Here is a 21,715-nt window from a genome sequence, read left to right as displayed (position 1 = left end):
AATTTTTAAATAAAGAAAATAAAAAGATGAGTAGGAGTATAGTGTGTAAAACCTTAGTTGTCAACCTAGTTTGGAAATGATGGTGAGGGGCCGGAGAGATAGCATGGAGGTAAGGTGTTTGCCTTTCATGCAGAAGGTCATCGGTTCGAATCCTAGCGACCCATATGGTCTCCCGAGCCTGCCAGGAGCAATTTCTGAGCATGGAGCCAGGAGTAACCCCTGAGCGCTGCCGGGTGTGATCTAAAAACCACACACCCCCCCAAAAAAAAAAAAAAAGAAAGAAAGAAAGGAAATGATGGTTAGAGAACAAAGCACAAATTAATGTCTTTTATAGCACAATGATAATCAAATTCAATAAACCTCTTTGTGGGGCGGGAGCAGTGGCACAGGGCATAAGGCATCTGCCTTGTGAGCGCTAGCCTAGGACGGACCGAAGCATCCCATATGGTTCTATCCCCCAGCATCCCATATGGTCCCCCAAGCCAGGAGCGATTTCTGAATGCATAGCCAAGAGTAACTCCTGAGTGTCACCAGGTGTGGTCCAAAAACTTAAAAAAAAAAGTTACAGCTCTTTTAGAATTTGTCTAGGGCCAGAGAGAGCATGGAGGTAAGGCGTTTGCCTTTCATGCAGGTCATTGGTTCGAATCCCAGCATCCCATATGGTCCCCCGTGCCTGGCAAGAGCGATTTCTGAGCCTGGAGCCAGGAGTAACCCCTAAACGCTGCCGGGTATGACCCAAAAACAAAAAAAAAAAAAAAGAAAGAGAGAGAGAGAGAGAGAGAGAGAGAGAGAGAGAGAGAGAGAGAGAGAGAATTTGTCTAGCAGGCTTTCTGATCTCTACCAGAAGGCCCTTAAAAAAAACTTTGTCTTGGCTGTCTTTTTTTTTTTTTTTTTTTGGTTTTTGGGCCACACCCTGTGACGCTCAGGGGTTACTCCTGGCTATGCGCTCAGAAGTTGCTCCTGGCTTCTTGGGGGACCATATGGGATGCCGGGGGATCGAACCGCGGTCCGTCCTAGGCTAGCGCAGGCAAGGCAGGCACCTTACCTCCAGCGCCACCGCCCGGCCCCAGTCTTGGCTGTCTTGACTGTCTACTTGACCATTACCATGTGAACACTTAACATTTTTCCTCCCTTTCCTCGCAGGAAAATGTACAATTTGTGGAACTGCCTGCAAGCATCTGGCACTTTCTGATAATGTAAGTTTTATCTCCCTTTACCATAGACCATCTTACCTCCTCCCACTTCTGGTATGCAGGAAATAATACAAAAAGTATAGTTGACTGAATGGGAGAAAATATCAGTGTATATTACATTAGATAAAAGGTTAATATCTAGAGTATCAATAAAGTTCAACAATAAAAATAATCTCATTAAAAATAGGGACAGCAGGGACCGGAGTGATAACACAGTGGTAGGGTGTTTGCCTTGCACACAGATGACTCAGGATGGATCCAGATTCAATCTCTGGCATCCATTAGAGCCTCAAGGGGTTGAGCCTACCAGGAGCTATTTCTGAGCACAGAGCCAGGAGCAACCCCTGAGCATTTCTGAGTGTGGCCCAAAAACCAAAAAGAAGAAAAAAAAATGGGGACAGCAGATGACACTTCTCTAAAGAATACATGACTAAAAGAAGCTATGAAAAAGTGTTTGTTGGGCCCGGAGAGATAGCACAGCGGCGTTTGCCTTGCAAGCAGCCGATCCAGGACCAAAGGTGGTTGGTTCGAATCCCGGTGTCCCATATGGTCCCCCGTGCCTGCCAGGAGCTATTTCTGAGCAGACAGCCAGGAGTAACCCCTGAGCGCGGCCGGGTGTGGCCCAAAAACCTAAAAAAAAAAAAAAAAAAAAAAAAAAAAAGAAAAAGTATTTGTTGGGGCCGGAGAGATAGCATGGAGGTAGGGTGTTTGCCTTGCATGTAGAAGGACAGTGGTTCGAATCCCAACATCTCATATGGTTCCTCCGAGCCTGCCAGGAGTGATTTCTGAGCTTACAGCCAGGAGTAACCCCTGAGTGCTGCTGGGTATGACCCCCCCCCAAAAAAAAAAAGAAAAAGAAAGAAAAAGTGTTTGTTGATGGGGCCGGAGCAGTTTTGCGGAGTGGTACCTTGCCGGTGCTAGCCTAGGACGGATTGCGGTTCGATCCCCCTCCCATGTCCCATATGGTTCCCCAAGCCAGAAGCGATTTCTGAGTGCATAGCCAGGAGTAACCCCTGAGCATCACCGGGTATGGCCCCACCCCCCAAAAATAAACAACAACAAAGAAAATGTGTTGTTGCTTATTAAGGAAATATAAATGAAAACAATGAGGTATTTTCTCATGCCAGTAAGAAATCATAAAAAGACTGGAAACAACCAGTATTGGCAGGGATTCAGTGCTAAAGGAACCTTCATTCACTGTTGGTAAATGTTGTCTGGTTCAGCCTCTTTGAAAAATAGTACAGATTCCTCAATAAAGTATGAACAGAGCTTCCATGACCCAATGATTCTATATCTTGCCATCTTCCCCCTAAAACACATAAACAGTAACTCAGAAAGATATAAATGCACTCCTGTGTTCATTGCAGTGTTTAATACAATAGCTAGAATATGAAAACAGGGGCCTGAGAGATAGCATGGAGGTAAGGCATTTGTCTTTCATGCAGAAGGACGGTGGTTTGAATCCTGGCATCCCATATGGTCCCCCGAGCCTGCCAGGAGCAATTTCTGAGCATAGAGCCAGAAGTAACCCATGAGCGCTGCCAGGTGTGACCCAAAAACCAAAAAAAAAAAAAAAAAAAGAATATGAAAGCAATTCAAGTGTGCAAAAGCAGAGGGATAAGTATTCATATATAAACAAAGGAATACTATTTATTTATTTTTTTTTTTTGGTTTTTGGGCCACACCTGGAGGTACTCAGGGGTTACTCCTGTCTGCTCCGAAATAGCTCCTGGCAGGTACAGGGAACCATATGGGACACCGGGATTCGAACCAACCACATTAGGTCCTGGATCGGCTGCTTGCAAGGCTAACACCGCTGTGCTATCTCTCCGGGCCCAGAAATACTATTTATATGAATAGATGTAATCTTGGAATTTGCTGCATAGGTGGATGGAACTAGAAGGTATCATGTTAAGTAAATCAGAGGGAGGACAAATACCAGAAGATCTCACTTATCTGTGGTAAATAGAAAAAAACTATTGCTGAAGCAATAGTACAATGGATAAGACATTTGACTTGAACTTGGCTGACCCAGGTTTCATTTCTGGTATCCAATATGGTCTCCTGAGCTCTGCCAGGAGTGATCTCTGAGTGCAGAGCCAGGAGTAGCACTGAGATCTGTCAGTTGTGCCCCCCCCCCAAGAAAAAACTAAAAAAAGAAGACAGTTTTGAATGCTTACAAACCCTTGAATTTGAATTATAGAACTCAAATTACAAAGCAGTGGGGAGTATGGGAAGAGGGTTGAGGAGAAAGAAATAGATTCACATTTACTTAGGGACAATGATGGTGGGTCTTAAGGCACATTGCTGGTGGTGATGATGCAGTAACTTTGTACATGAATATCATAAACGACAATATTGTAATGGCCAGAGTGATAGCACAGTTGTAGGGCATGTTGCCAACCTGGGACCTACCTGGGTTTGGATCCCTGGCATCCCATATGGTCCCTCAAGCCTGCCATGTGCAATTTCTGAGCACAGAGCCAGGAATAACCCCTGAGAGTCTCCAGGTGTGGCCCAAAAAATAAAACAAAAGAAACCCAAACTGTATTGTAGACCTGTATGTAAACTAAATGATAAACTTAAATAAAATAAATATAAATAATGATAAAATGAATGATAAAAGTAGCATATTTTAGAGCTAGTACAAGAGTTAAGATGTGGGCCCGGAGAGATAGGACAGCGGTGTTTGCCTTGCAAGCAGCTGGTCCAGGACCTAAGGTGGTTGGTTCGAATCCCGGTGTCCCATATGGTCCCCCGTGCCTGCCAGGGGCTATTTCTGAGCAGACAGCCAGGAGTAACCCCTGAGCACCGCCGGGTGTGGCCCAAAAAAAAAAAAAGAGTTAAGATGTTTCCTTTGCATGTGCCAATCCCGATTTGATCTCTGGCACTGCACACAATACCATGCACTGCCTGGAGTGATCTTTGAACACCTCGAGGTGTAGTCCAAAATCAACACCATACTTGGGGTCAGACAGATAGGGTAAAACACTTGTTTGTCTTTTAAGTGGCAAACCTGGATTTGATCCCTGGCACTACATGTGGTCCTATGAAGGTCACCAGGAGCAGTCCCTGAGCACAAAGCCAAGAGTATGCCCTAGGAATAAATAGCCTGTGTGGTCCCTCAAAACAAAAAAAAAATATTTTTTTACAGATTTTTCTTGGTGCTCAGGGCTTATTACTTGAACCTAGTTTGGCTGTGTGCAAGGCAAATGCCATACCTTCTACTATTGCTCCAGCCCCCTGAAACTATTTTTGATAATTTGGTTTGTTTGGGGGCCACAATTGGCAGAGCTCAAGGGTTACTCCTATCTTTGTGCTCAGAAATCACTCCTGGCAGGCTTGAGGAACCATCTGGTTCCTTGAATACAGTTTGGTTGTATACAAGGCAAATGCTTTACCTGCTGTGATATTACTCCAACCCCTGATCAATTTTTTGGGGGGGTCACATCTGGCAGCACTCAGGGGTTACTCCTAGGGCTCTGCACTCAGAAATAGCTCCTGGCAGGTGCGGGGGACCATATGGAATGCTGGGTATGGAACCCGGGTCTGTCCCAGGTCAAACACCTTACCACTGTGCTATAACTCCGGCCCCCTATACTTAAAATTTTAAGGAAGAAAAGAAAAAAATTGTAGATGGCAATTTTAAAGTGAGGGCAAACAACTGATTGAAAAGTTATTTGTGGCTGCTTTTACTCCAACACTTCCTTAGGAGAATTAGGAAATACTTATTGTACATCTTCTAGAGTTGTGGTTTTCAACCTTTCCATCACCTGGGACTGACACTGGTCTGCCATCTGGTGGTTGAAAAACCATTGGCCTAGCCCTAGAGCCTAGCTGTTGCTCTTTGCTTTTTTTTATTTGTTTGGGGGCAATACCCGGTGGTGCTCAGGAGTTACTTCTTCCTCTGCACTCAGAAATCGCTCCTGGCAGGCATGGGGGACCATATGGGATGCCAGGGATCGAATCTGGGTCCATCCAGGTAGGCCGTTTGCAAGGCAAAGGCTTTACCGCTGTGCTATTGCTCTGGCCCTCATTGAAGAAAGAGACTTTCATTCACTGCTGGTGGGAATATCAGCTGGTACACCCTTTTTGGAAAACAATCAGAACCTTCTCAGAGAACTAGAAATTGAGTTTCCATCTGACTCAGCAATACCACTCCTTGCAGTACACACTAGGGTCCCAAAAACTCAATGCAGAAAAGGCATCTGCATTCCTATGTTAATTGCAGCACTACTCACAATGGTCAGAATCTTGAAACAACCTAAATCCCCAAGAACAAATGAGTGGATAAAGAAACTAGTACATTAGCATAATGGAGTCCTGCACAACTGTTAGGAAAAATGAAGTCATGAAATTTGCTTATACATGGGTGGACATGGAGAATATCACACTGAGTAAAATGAATCAGGCACGAGGACAGACATAGATGATCACATTCATCCTCAGAATATAGGAAAACAGTATGTAAATAATACCCAAAGATAATAGAAACAAATTCAGGAAGTCTGGTCCACACTAGGAAACTTGCCACAAAGAGAGGGAGTGCAGTTAGGACATAGCAGGAACCACTATGACAATGATAATTGGAAATGATCACTTGAACAAGATCTAGGTGCTGAAAGGAGGTAAAGTGCTATGCATGATACTCTCTTTGTAACTTTATTACAAAGTGTTGTGCCTAAAAGGGGGAAAAGTGTATGCCGTAGAGACAGGCTGGGGCTGGGGGAGGGAAATGTACACTGGTGAAGGAAGGGATGTGTGTTGGAACATCAGATGACTTTTTTCCATCTTATGATTTTCTGGTCACATCTGGCAGTGTTCAGGGTTTACTTCTGGCTCCGCACTCAAGAACCACTACTGGGGGCCAGAGAGATAGTATGGAGGTAGGGCGTTTGCCTTAAATGCAGAAGGACAGTGGTTCGAACCCCAGCATCCCTATGGTTCCCCGAGCCTGCCAGGAGCGATTTCTGAGCATAGAGCCAGGAGTAACCCCTGAGCACTGCCGGGTATGATCCAAAAACCAAAAAATAAAATAAAATAAAAAAGAACCACTACTGGTGATGCTCAGAGTTTCAAGTCCGCAAGGCAAACACCCTACCACTATTACTGTTATTCTAGATTGAACACTGGATGACAACTCAACTCAACTATGAACAGCATTTTTTTTTTTTTTTTGCTTTTGCTTTGTTTTGTCTTTGGGTCACACCCGGAAGTACTCAGGGGATTACTCCTGGCTCTGTGCTCAGAAATCGCTCCTGGGGTGGGGATGGGCGGAGACCATATGGCAAGGGTGGGGAACACGAGGCTCTCGAGCTGCATGCGGCTCCCGGTCAAAATGAATGCAGCTCTTTGCCTCTTATCATTATTTTGTATACTGTGGCTCTTTGCCAAGTTTGGATTTCGTTCTGCTGCTTCTGAGGAGGGACCTCTGAGGAGAGATCTCCTAGCGCTGTGTCACATGTTGGGTCACATCTTGCCGCTAGTTCTTAGTGTGGAAGACGCAGCATACCCTCACCATCACTGCAGGATTTTTACCCTCACTCAAAATGGCAAAATGCAATATGTGTTTAATATATTATTGTTAAAATTAGATGCTTTTGTCTGAGTATTTGTCTGTTTTGGCAGGTCACTGTGTGGTGTGGCTCTCTGACTCTCACAGTTTAAAATTTTGGCTCTTTGGGCCGGAGAGGTGGCACTAGAAGTAAGGTGTCTGCCTTGCAAGCGCTAGCCAAGGAAGGACCGCGGTTCGAATCCCTGGCGTCCCATATGGTCCCCCCAAGCCAGGGGGCATAGTGGAATAAAGACAGACCTGGATAGACTTGAATATTCAGAGAATGTTGCTCAGACATGCAATTAATTAATATTTGATAAAGGGGCAAGAAACACAAAATGGAGCAAGGAAATCCTCTTCAACAAGTGGTGTTGGGACCTCCATCTAACACAAAGGTCAAATTCAAATTGATTAGAGACCTTGATATCAGACCTGGACCCATAAGGTGTATAGAAGAAAATGTAGGTATTGATATTGAGATTGAGCATCTTCAAAGGGGAAACACTATTGCCCAAACAAGTAGAAGCAGAGATAAACATATGGGATTACATTAAACTGAAAAGCTTCTGCACCTCAAAGGAAATAGTTACTAGGACCCAAAGGCCACCCACAGAATGGAAGTAACTATTAACCCAAAATCCATCAAATAAGGGGCTAATATATAAGCTATACAAGTACTGACAGAACTTAACAAGAAAAAAAGTCTAACCCCATCAAAAGGGGGAGAAAAAATGAACAGGCACTTTTTCAAAGAAGAAATATAGATGGGGGGCTGGAGCGATAGCGCAGTGGTAGGGCATTTGTCTTGCACGTGTCTGACCCGGGACGGACCTGGGTTCAATCCCCAGCATCCCATATAGTCCCCAAAGTCAGGAGCAATTTCTGAGTGTATAGCCAGGAGTAACCCCTGAGCGTCACTGGGTGTGGCCCAAAAACAAAAAACAAACAAACAAACAAATAAACAAAAATAAAAGAAATACAGATGGCCAAAAGGCACATGAAAAAATGCTCCACATCACTAATCATCAGGGAGATGCAAATCAAAACAACAATGAGGTATTATCTCATACCACAGAGACTGGCACACATCACAAAGGAGAAGAACAATCAGTGCTGGTGGGATGTGGGGAGAAAGAAACTCATTCACTGCTAGTGTGAATGTCGTCTAGTCCAGCCTTTATGGAAAACAATATGGAGATTCCTCAAAAAATGGAAATTGAGCTCCCATATGGTCCAGCTATACCACTCCTAGGGATATAACCTAGGAACACAAAAATGCCCTCTGCGGGCCGGAGAGATAGCACAGCGGCGTTTGCCTTGCAAGCAGCCGATCCAGGACCAAAGGTGGTTGGTTCGAATCCCGGTGTCCCATATGGTCCCCCGTGCCTGCCAGGAGCTATTTCTGAGCAGACAGCCAGGAGTCACCCCTGAGCACTGCCGGGTGTGGCCCAAAAACCAAAAAAAAAAAAAAAATGCCTTCTGCACACCTATATTCATTGTGGCGCCATTTACAATAGCCAGAATCTGGAAACAACCCAGATGCCCTACAACAGATGAGTGGCTAAAGAAACTGTGGTACATAGACACAATGGGATACTATGCAGCTGTCAGGAAAAAATGAAAGCATGAAATTTTCCTATACATGGATGAACATAGAAACTATTATGTTAAGTGAAATAAGTGAGAGGGAGAGAGACAGACACAGAATAGTCTCGATCTTCTGTGGGATTTAAGAAAAATAAAAACCAGCATGGTAAAAATACCCAGAGACAATAGAGATGAGGGCTAGAAGGACCAGCCCATGATAATGAAATTTACCACAAAGAGGGGTGAGTACAGTTAAGAGAAATAACTACATTAACAATTATCATGACAATGGTAGTGAGTGAGAGAAATAGAATGCCTGACTCAAATACAGACAGGGGGTGGGAGAGGAGGGAGATGAGGGGCATTGGTGGTGGGAAGGTTGCACTGGTGAAGAGGAGTGTCCTTTTCTATAACTGAAACCCAACTACAAACATGTTTGAAAAAAATTGTTTTGAATGTTGAACTGTACCCAGTAGTGCTCAGGAGTGACTCTTCCCTTTTTGGGGGGTGGTGGAGGTGGTGGTGCACACCCAACAATGTTCAAGGGTTACTCCAAGTTCTCTACTCAAGAATCACTTCTAGCAAGTTTGAAGAGCTCTTTGCAGTGCCAGGGATCTAGCTTTGGTCTGCTGCATGCAGGCTATTGTCCTCCCTCCCATCAAGCTGAGTTTTTTTTTTTTTTTTTTCCCAAGCTGAGCTTTTTAAACTATGACTGAATGCAGGGGTCTGGAAAAAATTTTGTTACTGTTGTTTGAGATTTGGGTCACATCTTTTTTTGTTTTGTTTTGGGGTCACACCCAGCATCACTCAAGAGTTATTCCTGGCTCTGCGCTCAGAAATTCTCCTGGCAGGCATGGGGGACCATATGGGTTGCTGTGATTTGAACCACCATCCATCCTGGATCGGCTGTGTGCAAGGCAAATGCCCTACCAATGTGCTATCTCTCTGGCTCCTGGATCACATCTTGTAGTACTTAGGGCTTACTCCTAGCTCGGTGATCAGGAATCAATCCTGGAGATGCACAAGTGATCCTATATGGTGCCAGGGATCAACCCCAGGTCAGCTTTATGCAAGACAAACACCTTAATCACTGCACTATCACTAGCCCTGAAAAAAAGTTGTTTTTTTTTTTAAAGTTTTTGTTTGTTTGTTTGTTTTGGGGTCACACCCAGCAGTACTCAGGGGTTCCTTCTGGCTCTACACTCAGAAATTACTCCTAGTGGGGTAGGTGAGGTGGCGCTAGCCAAGGAAGGACCGCAGTTCGATCCCCCAGCGTCCCATATGGTCCCCCCAAGCCAGGGGCAATTTCTGAGCACTTAGCCAGGAGTAATAACCCCTGAGCACCAAACGGGTGTGGACCAAACAAAACAAAACAAAAAGAAAAAGAAAGAAATTTCTCCTAGCAGGCTCGGAGAACCATATGGGATGCCAGAGATTGAACCCAGGTCAGCCTCGAGCAAGGCAAATGCCCTACCCACTGTGTTATCACTCCAGCTCCACTGGAAAAGAAAAACTGTTTGTGTGTGTGTGTGTGTGTGTGTGTGTGTGTGTGTGTGTGTGTGTGTGTGTGTGTGTGGTTTTTGGGTCACACCGGTAGTGCTCAGGGGTTTTTCCTGGCTCCGTGCTCAGAAATTGCTCCTGGCAGGCACGGGGGACCCTATGGGACACTGGGATTCGAACCGATGACCTTCTGCATGAAAGGTAAATGCCTTACCTCCATGCTATTTCTCCGGCCCCAGAAAAACTTTTAAAATAAATTTATGATGCACTACCAGTAAGTGTTTGATTTGTATGGTATGCCTATTTTGTATACTTGGGGTTTGTAAAAATTCTTGTACGAAAGGGTCCACAAATAGAAAATTGAACTAAGCAACCCTGATTGAGTATGGTGACCCCTCCATGCCAGTGACACTATACCAGCTACTTTAAGAAGGGTATGTGCAATCAATCTTTGTCATATTTGCCTGCATTTTACTTCATTCACTGGATATGCTCAGTTGTTTGTCCTACTGTCTTCATAGCTAAAACCTCAGGAGAAGATGTATTTCAGAAACCCAATGGAGACAGCTATGCGGTATTTCAGCCATATCTCTCAGGTATGAGAACAGAAAGAAAAGAAACTTTGATTCACCTAGAAAATTTAGTTTTATTTTCTCTCTCTTTTTTCTTTCTTCCTTCTTCCTTCCTTCTTTTTCTCTCTCTTTCCTTTCTCTTCTTTCCTTCTTCCCTCCCTTCCTCCCTCTCTTTCTTGATTCCCCTAGGAAATTTAGTTTTTCTTTCTTCTTTCTTTCTTTCTTTCTTTCTTTCTTTCTTTCTTTCTTTCTTTCTTTCTTTCTTTCTTTCTTTCTTTCTTTCTTTCTTTCTTTCTTTCTTTCTTTCTTTCTCTTTCTCTCTCTTTTTCTCTTTCTTTCTCTCTCTTTCTCTTTCTTTCTTTCTTTCTCTTTCTCTCTCTTTTTCTCTTTCTTTCTCTCTCTTTCTCTTTCTTTCTTTCTCTTTCTCTCTCTTTTTCTCTTTCTTTCTCTCTCTTTCTCTTTCTTTCTTTCTTTCTTTCTTTCTTTCTTTCTTTCTTTCTTTCTTTCTTTCTTTCTTTCTCTTTCTCTCTTTTTCTTTCTTTCTCTCTCTTTCTCTTTCTTTCTTTCTTTCTTTCTTTCTTTCTTTCTTTCTTTCTTTATTTCTTTATTTCTTTCTTTCTTTATTTCTTTCTTTCTTTCTTCTTTCTTTCTTTCCTTCCTTCCTTTTCTTTCTTTCTTTTTTTTTTTTTTTGTGGTTTTTGGGTCACACCCGGCAGTGCTCAGGGGTTATTTCTGGCTCCAGGCTCAGAAATTGCTCCTGGCAGGCACAGGGGACCATATGGGGCGCCAGGATTCGAACCGATGACCTTCTGCATGAAAGGCAAATGCCTTACCTCCCTGCTATCTCTCCGGCCCCTCTTTTCTTTTCTTTTCTTTTCTTTTCTTTTCTTTTCTTTTCTTTTCTTTTCTTTTCTCTTCTCTTCTCTTCTCTTCTCTCCTCTCCTCTCCTCTCCTCTCCTCTCCCCTCCCCTCCCCTCCCCTCCCCTCCCCTCTCCTCCCCTCCCCTCCCCTCCCCTCCCCTCCCCTCCCCTCCCCTCCCCTCCTCTTCTCTTCTCTTCTCTTTTCTTTTCTTTTCTTCTGTCACACCCAGCAGTGTGTTACTCCTGGCTCTACGCTCAGAAATCACCCCCGGCAGGCTCAGGGGACGATATGGGATGCTAGGATTCGAACCACTGTCCTTCTGCATTCAAGGCAAATTCCTTACCGCTGTGCTATCTCCCTGGCCCCGTTTTCTCTTTTTTTCTGGGGCCAGCAGGATAAACATTTGCCAGTGGTCAGAGCTTACTACTGGCTCTGCACTCAGGGATCACTCTTGGCAGTACTCAGGGAACTATAGAGATATATAGAGTGATGGGGATCAAACCCAGGTCAACTATATATAAGGCAAGCACCCTACCTGATTTATTTTTTTTGTTTGTTTGGTTTTGGGCCACACTTGGCAGTGCTCAGGGATCAAACCAAAGTCCATCATGGTTTGGCAGTGTGCAAGGCAAATGCCCTACCACTGTGATATCTCTCCAGCCCCAATTTGGTGCTAGTTTGAACCAGTGTTCATGCATCCAAAACATGCAGCTGAGTCTACTGAGTTCTCTCCATAGCCCCCAATTTCACTTAAAAAAATATTTATGGGCCCAGAGAGATAGCACAGTGGTGTTTGCCTTGCAAGCAGCCGATCCAGGACCAAAGGTGGTTGGTTCGAATCCCAGTGTCCCATATGGTCCCCCGTGCCTGCCAGGAGCTATTTCTGAGCAGACAGCCAGGAGTAACCCCTGAGCACTGCCGGTGTGACCCAAAAACAAAAACAAAAATATTTATTTAAGCACCATGATTACAAACATGTTTGTAGTTGGATTTTAGTTATAAAAAGAACACCTTCTGTGTCAGAGAGATAGCACAGTGGTAGGGCATTTTCCTTGCACATGACTGACCCAGGACTGATGGTAGTTCTATTCCCAGCATCCCATATGGTCCCCCAAGCCTGCCAGGAGCGATTTCTGAACTCAGCCAGGAGTAACCCCTGAGTGCCGCCGGATATAAATCCCCCCCCCCCCAAGAAAAAGAACATTCCCTATCACCAGTGCAACATTCCCAATCTCATTTTTAATAACCTTTACTGGTATTTATTCAATCTTTCATTTAGTGTTCACAGCTGTTGCCTGAACTTTGGGTAATCTTTTCTTCTCCTATGTATTATGTATTGACATACTCTTTTATTAGTCAGGAGCCATGGGAATTTAGGAGGTGGCGAGAAGGCAGAAGAACTATCTGTTTTTCTTCTTTTATGTTTTTGGGCCACATCCAACAATGATCAGAGGTTACTGTGTGCTCTGCACTTAAGAATTACTCCTGAGGGGCTGGAGAGAGAGCATGGAGGTAGGGTGTTTGCCTTGTATTCAGAAAGTCGGTGGTTCAAATCCTGGTATCCCATATGCTCCCCTGAGCCTACCAGGAGCCATTTCTGAGCATAGTGCCAGGAGTAACCCCTGAGCACTGCTGGGTTGCTGGGTGTGACCCAAAAACCAAAAAAAAAAAAAAAAAAAAAAAAAAGGAATTACTCGTGAAAGGGGCCAGAGCGATAGCACAGCGATAAGGCGTTAGCCTTGCATGTGGCCAACATAGGACAGACCCTGGTTCGTATCCCGGCATCCCATATGGTCCCCTGAGCCTACCAGAGTTACTCCTGAGCACCGACAGGTGTGGCCCAAAAACAAACAAACAAAAAACAAACAAACAAAAAAAGGACATATGGGATGCTGTGGATCAAATCCAAGTTGGCTGTGTGTGCAAAACAAGTGCCCTATTCACTGTGCTTCAGTCTCAAGAACTACCATTTGAGTGAGCTCCCAAATTGTAAAACTTAGGCTTTTCTTTTCTACTCTCCAGTTCTGATTATTTCATAGCCTAATTGGATTCCTACCTTGTCATCTTTCTTGAGATTTTATCGGGGTTTGAGAGATAGCATGGATGTAGGGTGTTTTGCCTTGCATGAGGATGGTGGTTCAAATCCCAGCATCCCATATGGTTCCCCAAGCCTGCCAGGATCGATTTCTGAGCATAGAGCCAGGAGTAACCCCTGAGCGCTGCCAGATGTGAAACAAAAAAAAAAAAAAAAAAAAAAAAAAAAAGGAGAGAAAGAGAGAGAGATTTTATCACTATTCTTTATTTCCCCTTATATACTTTACATTTTCTTGAGAGTATTTCTTTCCTTTTGTTTTGTTTTGTTTTGTTTGGGGAAAATTGGGCCACACCTGGCATTGCTCAGGGGCTACTCTTGGCTCTGCACCCAGAAATTGCTCCTGGCAGACTTGGGGGACCATAAGGGATGCTGGGAATCAAACCTGGGTCTGTCCCGGGTCAGCTGTGTGCAAGGCAAATGCCCTATCACTGTGCTATCACTCCAGCCCCGAGAATATTCCTTTCCTAAATATGAAGATGGGGGTCTACAGAGATATTTGTTATTAATGTTCTAGTAGAGTCGAATACATTTAAGTTTTCTTTAGTGCATTATTTCTCACTCCTAGCTCTGGAGATACTGAATCCTAATTTTAACTGCTTAGGTAAACCTTCATATTTGAGAGATTTTTTTATATTATGGGGGAGAGGAAATCTTGCTCAGAATCAGGGAGAATGTAAACAGGGTCACATGAGCACAAGAAAGAGCAGACCTTTGGTTAATAACTAAACCTACAGTTCGTTAATGATCAGTAAAGAAGTTATATGTAGTCTGAATCCTAACCTGCCTAATCATGGGACCAATTACACATGGTCAAACAATCAAGATAAAATAAATGGAAGGGGTCAGTTAATCATCACTCTAGTGCAGAGCTAGTTTGGTAAAGTCAGCAATATCTGAAGATGTGTTTTCCTAATATGTAAAGTTTAATCACTGATCCAAGTAATACCTAGATTGTCTTACTAAGGCTTCTGCTCAAAAAATATTTTCCCACAGTCAGATTTCTTTTCTTTTCTTTTCTTTTTCTTTTTTTTTTTTTTTTTTTTTTTTTTTTTTTTTTTTTTTGTGGTTTTTGGGTCACACCCGGCAGTGCTCAGGGGTTATTCCTGGCTCCAGGCTCAGAAATTGCTCCTGGCAGGCACGGGGGACCATATGGGACACTGGGATTCGAACCAATGACCTCCTGCATGAAAGGCAAACGCCTTACGTCCATGCTATCTCTCTGGCCCCCACAGTCAGATTTCGATCACTCTTTCACTTTGGAGCCAGTGTTCTCCCTCTTATCCTGCTTTATTTTTCATTATAACCCTTTTTAAAAAATTGATTTCCAGGACCCAGAGTGATATCACAGTGGTAGGACATTCGCCTTGCGTGCTGTCAACCCGGGACTGACCTGGGTTCAATCCCCGGCATCCCATGTGGTCCCCCAAACCTACCAGGAGTAACCCCTGAGCACCACCAGATGTGGCACAAAAACAAACAAAAAAAGTAAAAGGGGCCAGAGTGATATCACAGCGGTAAGGCATTTGCCTTGCATGCAACCAACATAGATCGGACAGCAGTTTGAATCCCATATGGTCTCCCGAGCCTGCCCTGGGTGATTTCTGAGCACAGAGATAGGAGTAGCCCCTGAGTGCTGCCAGGTGTGACTCAAAAACCAAAAAAAATTTTAAAAAGTAAAAAAAAATTCATTCCCATAGGGGCTGTTGTGATAGTACAGTGGGTAAGGCACTTGTCTTGCATATAGTCAATACAGGTTCAATACCTGGCACCCCATATATTCCCTCAGGAGTGATTCCTGAGTACAGAGCCAGTAGTAAGCTCTGGGTATAATTAAAAACCAAATTTATCCTGCCTCCTTTTTTTTCTTTCCCCTTCTCTTCACTGTTGTTTTGCCTGTGTGTGTGTGTGTGTGTGTGTGTGTGTGTGTGTGTGTGTGTGGTTTTTGGGTCACACCTGGCAGTGCTCAGGGGGAACTCCTGGCTCCATGCTCCTGGCAGGCACGGGGGACCATATGGGAAGCCGGATTCGAACTGATGATCTTCTGCATGAAAGGCAAACACCTTACCTCCATGCTATCTCTCTGGCCCCCTCTTCACTGTTGTTGATGTGTTGTGATGACCATAAGGCTTGTATGTTGTGTGACTGCAATGCTCCTTGAGGTTTGTCCCCTTTTGTTTTGGTATTTGTACTCCACACTCTTCGGACACATGACTTAACAGTTGTTTTCCTCTCCAGGGGTCACTGCTGTGCTTACACATATGTAAGGTATCAGGGGCCATATTTCTGATGCTCTTATATTTTTTTTAAGTTGTGTTCTCAGGGGAGTCATACTTTTTTTTTTTTTACTTTGGGGCCACAGCCGGTAGTATTCAGGGCTTACTCCTGGTTCTCAGGTATCACTCTTGGCAGGATTCAGGCAACTTTATAGAGTGATGGGGATTAAACCCAAGTTAACCACACACAATGCAAGCGCTTTACCCCTTGTACTCAAGCTCAAGTCAACCTTTTATGTTTGTTTTGGTTTTGGGGTTTTGTTTTTGTTTTTTTTTTTTTTTTTTAGGGCCATGCCTGGCAGGGCTCAAGGGTTACCCCTGGCTCTGCACTCAGAAATTACCCCTGCTGGTACTTGGGGGAACATATGGGATCGAACCCGGGTAAGACATATGCAAGGCAAATGCCCTGCCCGCTGTTCTATCACTTTATCCCTCAAGTCATAACCATTTTGTGATGCTTTCACACAATAAAATGTCTGCAGTTTAGCCAGAAATTTCTTGTGGTTCAAAGGATCCGGAATAGGAGAGCTACCAGGATCTTGCTGTTTCAGTATATATTGGACATAGGATTGTGGTTTTTTTTTGGGGGGGATGTAGGTAATGTGTTTTTTTGGGGCACCTAGCAGTGATCAGGGCCTCTGTCTCAGAAATCACTCCTGGAAGGGCACAAGGGACCTTATGTGGTACAAGTGCTTTGAATCAGGGTCAGCTGCATAAAAGGCAAGAAACTTATGGCTATACTATCTGGCTCAATACTGAGGATTTGAACTTATTACCTTGGGCTTACAAGGTAAGCTCTAAGCCACTGCACTGTTCCAGACCAGATCATAGCTTTTGGGGGCCTCCCACTTAGAGCAAAGGGAATCCGGAGCCACACTCAGTGATTACTTGTACCAGGTACTTCAATACTAGGGCCCAATGATGCAGAGATGTTTTGTTCTGACAGTGCTGGAGACCACTAGGGTTACCTGCCAGTGCAAGGGCCCCCCAAGGACTACACCCCATGGTGTATAGGCGGCCATGTGGAATTGGAGTTCCACTCATGTCCCTGTTCATGTTTACTGTCACTGATCACTGAGCTATCTCACCCTGCCCCATTATTGCTCTATCACTGATACTACATTTATGCTTATTGTCTAAATCCTGCACTAAAATGTAAGCTCTCCAAATGCAGAGATTTGGTGAATTTTGTTTGCTGTTTTATATCCAGTTCTTTGAGTTACTCCTAACTCTGCACTCTATCCACTGTCTATCTCTCCAAGTCCACATTGAAGTCTTTTAAGCAAGAAAACAGTAATGGCCAAAAATATAGAGTTTTTGTTATTTTTTGTTTTGGAACCACACCTAGCTATGCACTGGGATTACTCCTGCGTTGTTTAAAGATCACTCCTGTCAGTTCTTGGGTAACCATATGTAGTGTCAGGGGTTGAACACCAGTCAGTCATGCACAGGGCAAGTGCTTTATATCAACTGTACTATCTCTCTGGCCCTTAGTGTTTAATTTGGTTGTTGTTTTGGGGTCATATCCAGCAGTGCTCGGGGCTTACTCCTGACTCAGGGATCACTCCTAGAGGGCTCTTTGTATCATAAGGGACCAAATGTATCATCCAGGGACCAAATCCAGGCTGGCTGTGTGCCAGGCAAATACCTTACCCACTCTGTGCTCTCCCCATCAAGTGTATAAAAATTTTTATTTTACTTTTGATTTGGACCCCATACCTGGCCTACTCCTGGCTTCTGGATCTGTGTTCAGGGATCACTCCTGGCTGTCTTAGTGGACTATATAGAGTATTGAGGATTGAAACTAGGTTGATTGTGCAAGGCAAGTACCCTATTCTACTGTACTATCACTCTAGCTCAAGTGCATACTTTTTTTTTTTTTTTTTTTTTTTTTTTGTGGTTTTTGGGTCACACCCGGCAGTGCTCAGGGGTTATTCCTGGCTCCAGGCTCAGAAATTGCTCCTGGCAGGCACGGGAGGACCATATATGGGACGCCGGGATTCGAACCGATGACCTCCTGCATGAGAGGCAAACGCCTTACCTCCATGCTATCTCTCCGGCCCCTCAAGTGCATACTTTTAAAAGAGAATTTGGCTGAGTAGAGAATGAATTAAGAGTACAAGTAGGGGGCCGGGCGGTGGCGCTAAAGGTAAGGTGCCTGCCTTGCCTGCGCTAGCCTTGGACGGACCGCGGTTCGATCCCCCAGTGTCCCATACGGTCCCCCAAGCCACGAGCAACTTCTGAGCACATAGCCAGGAGTAACCCCTGAGCGTTACTGGGTGTGGCCCAAAAACAAAAACAAAAACAAAAAAAAAAGAGTACAAGTAGGGGCTGGTGAGGTGGCGCTAGAGGTAAGGTGTCTGCCTTGCAAGCACTAGCCAAGGAAGGACCGAGGTTCAATCCCCTGATGTCCCATATGGTCTCCCCAAGCCAGGGGCAATTTCTGAGCGCTTACCCTAAGCATCAAACAGGTATGGCCTGAAAAACTAAAAAAAAAAAAGTACAAGTAGAGGGGCCGGAGAGATAGCATAGAGGTAGGGCGTCCTTGCATGCAGAAGGATGGTAGTCTGAATCCCAGCATTCCATATGGTTCCCGAGCCTTCCAGGGTGATTTCTGAGCGTAGTAGAGCCAGGAGTAACCCCTGAGCACTGCCGGGTGTGACCCAAAAACAAAAACAAAAAAGAGTACAAGTAGAGGGGCCAGAGTGGTGGCACGGAGCGATAAGGTATCTGCCATGCTGGCGCTAGCCTAGGATGGACCGTGGTTCGATCCCCTGGCATCCCATATGGTCCCCAAGCCAGGAGCGATTTCTGAGTGCATAACCAGGAGTGGCCCCTGAGCTGGGTATGCACTGTCCTAAAATAGTACAAGTAGAGGGGTCAGAGAAATAGTTAAGGAATTATGTTTATCTTGTATGCAGCCATACCTATTCAAGCCATAATACTATATGTAGTCTTTGGAATGATCCCTGAGCACAGAGCTAGGGATCTGTGAACACATCATGAACATGGCCAGTTGTGGCCCAAACCCCTTCCCTCAAAAAAAAAAAGGGGGGGGTCAGGAGACATAGGACAGTGTGCTTGCCTTACACACACTGACTTGGGTTCAATCCCTGCCATCCCAAATGTTCCTCTGAGCACCATCTGGAGTGATTTCTGAGTGCAGAACTAGGAGTAACACCTGAGCATTGCCACCTGTGACCCAAAAACCAAAAAGGGAAAAAAGAAAAACAGTTGAAGCAGGAAGACTTAGAGGCTATGGAAACAATCTAAGCAAGAGTAATTGGGCCTAGAAGAAGGAAGGGCAGGACAGACTGATAGTACATGGGATAAGTTGCTTGCCTTGCACGTGACTGACCCAGGTTCGAGAACATCACTGGGGGATGGCCCAAAAAGGAGGAGAAAGAAGAGGAGAAGAACTGGAGAGAGGGCCAGAGAGATAGTACAGTGGTAGGGCATTTGCCTTACACACAGCTAACCCAGGACCAACAGTGGTTCTATTTCCGGCATCCCACATGGTCCCCTGAGAAAAGACAGGAGTAACCCCAAGCTTTGCCAGGTATGACCCAAAAACCAAAAAAAAAAAAAAAAAAAGGAACTGGAGATAGTACAATGGGTAGAACATTTGCCTTGCCTTGAATGCCACAGACCTTCAAATCTTTATTGATTGATTGATTGATTGATTGATTGTTGGGCCACACCCTGCAGTGTGCCGGGAATTGAACCAGTTCCCTCCCAGGTCGGCCCTAGGAATTCAAATTTGAAGGTCTGTGGCAGGGGTTGGAGAAATGGCACAACAGAAGGGCATTTGCCTTGCATGCAGCCAACCTGGGAGAAACCCAGTTTGACACCAGGCATCTCATATGGTCCCCCAGCCTGCTTGGGGCGATTTCTGAGTACAGAGCCAGAAGATCTCTGAATGCTGCTGAGTGTGGCCTATAAACCAATCAATCAATAAATAAAGTTTTTTAAAAATTAAAATAAAAACAAACTTGAATCCCTAGCCACTATATGGTCCTGCTAGCCTGCCAGGAGTGATTCCTAAACCAAAAGCCAAGAGTAAACCCTGAGAAGTGTCATGTGTGCCCCTCTCCCCAAACAACATTGAGATATAATTTTAAAATTACTAAAATTAGGGGCCGGCGAGGTGGCGCTAGAGGTAAGGTGTCTGCCTTGCAGGCGCTAGCCAAGGAAGGACCGAGGTTTGATCCCCGGCATCCCATATGGTCCCCCCAAGCCAGGGGCAACTTCTGAGCACTTAACAAGGTGTAACCCCTGAGCATCAAATGGGTGTGGCCCGAAAAACAAAACAAAACAAATTACTAAAATTAGGCTGGAGAGATAGTACAAAGGGTAGGCACTTGCTACACTGGCGACCTGGGTTTAATCCCCATGTGGTCCCCTGAACCCACAAGGTATGATCATTGAGCATAGAGTCAGGAGTTTCTGGCTCTGTACTCAGAAATAGCTACTGGCAGCTCAGGGAACTATATGGGATGTTGGGGATCCAACCGGGTCCATCCAGATCAGCTGTGTGCAAGGCAACTGCCATACCGCTGTGCTATCACTCCTGCCCAGCAGTGATTCGTGAGTGTAACTCTGAGCACTGCTGGGTATGAACCTCCCCCCCACATTTTTTTTTTTGTTTTGTTTTTGGGTCATACCCGGCAATGCTCAGGGGTTATTCCTGGCTCTACGCTTAGAAATCTCTCCTGGCAGGCTCAGGGGACCATATGGGATGCCGGGATTCAAACCACTGTCCTTTTGTATGCAAGGCAAACGCCCCGCTTCCATGCTATCTCTCCGGCCCTCAAATTAATTTTCAACTTAAAAATTTTAGAACTTTGCAAATAAGAGTTAGGAAGTGGGGGTGCAGAATAAGTGCAATGATAGGGTGCTTGCTTGCACACAATTCAAATTTGATCCCTGGCACTCCATAAGGTCTCCTGAGCCTGCCAGGAGTGACTTATCAGCACACAGCCAGAAATAAGACCTCAGCACCACTGTTGTGCTCCAAAACAAACAAGCAAAACAAAGTAGAATGGTCCAAAAATTAGTATTTGCCTCACCTCCTCTATACAGCACACTGCAGTTTCATCCTCATACTGCATATGGTTCCCTAGCATTGCTAGGGGTTACTCCTAAGCATTGAGAGTCAGGAATAGCCCTGAAGCAGAGTAGGTGTGTATAAACCCCTACAATTACAACTTTTATTCCTCTTTTTCCCCCCCCAGGTTTTTGGGCCACACCTGGCAGTGCTCAGGGATTACTCCTGGCTCTGCGCTCAGGAATTACTCCTGGTACTGCCCGGGAAACCATATGGGATGCCAGAGATGAATTCGGGGAAGCAGTGTGCAAGGCAAATAGTATATGCTATTCTATTGCTCCTGCCCCATTTTCCCTCATTTTAAATGTTGTTAGTTTTTTTTTTTTTTAATAGCAACTTAAAATTTTTAAGTAGACTACAGTGAATTCTTTTTCTTTTTCTTTTTGGATCAAACCCGGCAGCACTCAGGGGTTACTCCTGGCTCTGCGCTCAGAAATCACTCCCAGCAGGCATGGGGGACCATATGGGATGCTGGGATTCAAACCGCTATCCTTTAGCATGCAAGGCAAACACCCTACCTCCATGCTATCTCTTCGGCCCCTACAGTGAATTCTTTTTTTTTTGTTTTTTTTTGTTTTTGTTTTTGGTTTTTGGGCCACACCCGGTGACGCTCAGGGGTTACTCCTGGCTATGCGCTCAGAAGTCGCTCCTGGCTTGGGGGACCATATGGGACGCCGGGGGATCGAACCGCGGTCCGTCTCCTAGGCTAGCGCAGGTAAGGCAGGCACCTTACCTCCAGCGCCACCGCCCGGCCCCCTTTTTTTTTTTTTTTTTTTTGTTTTTGGTACAGTGAATTCTTAGCTATCTCAAACTTGGTCATTTTGCTTTTGAGTAGAAAGGAAAGAGGCTAGAGATGAGATAAAATTAAGTATAATCATTTTGTAATAAGGCATTAAAAAAAAAACTTCATAAGGCTAGGTAATAGTACTTGCCTTGCTAGCAGCTGACTCAGATGTGTGTTTTGTGTGTGTGT

General features: G+C 44.7%; 1 protein-coding gene and 2 pseudogenes across 1 annotated transcript in view; all 3 read left to right on the top strand.

The window, feature by feature from the left end:
• Window positions 1-21,715, top strand: part of RNF212B (ring finger protein 212B) — a 52,866-nt gene that overhangs the window by 4,056 nt on the left and 27,095 nt on the right. The window contains exons 2-3 of the mRNA XM_049768975.1: window positions 1,144-1,196; window positions 10,356-10,430. Of these exons, the coding sequence (XP_049624932.1) occupies window positions 1,144-1,196; window positions 10,356-10,430 (128 nt within the window). The remainder of the gene's footprint in view (window positions 1-1,143; window positions 1,197-10,355; window positions 10,431-21,715) is intronic.
• Window positions 558-593, top strand: LOC126002431 (uncharacterized; annotated as a pseudogene).
• Window positions 810-853, top strand: LOC126002434 (uncharacterized; annotated as a pseudogene).

This window comes from Suncus etruscus, chromosome 2, assembly GCF_024139225.1.
Source record: "Suncus etruscus isolate mSunEtr1 chromosome 2, mSunEtr1.pri.cur, whole genome shotgun sequence".
Taxonomy (NCBI): Eukaryota; Metazoa; Chordata; class Mammalia; order Eulipotyphla; family Soricidae; genus Suncus; species Suncus etruscus.
Note: the sequence above shows the minus strand (reverse complement) of the source record. Positions and strands in the feature narration are given on the sequence as shown.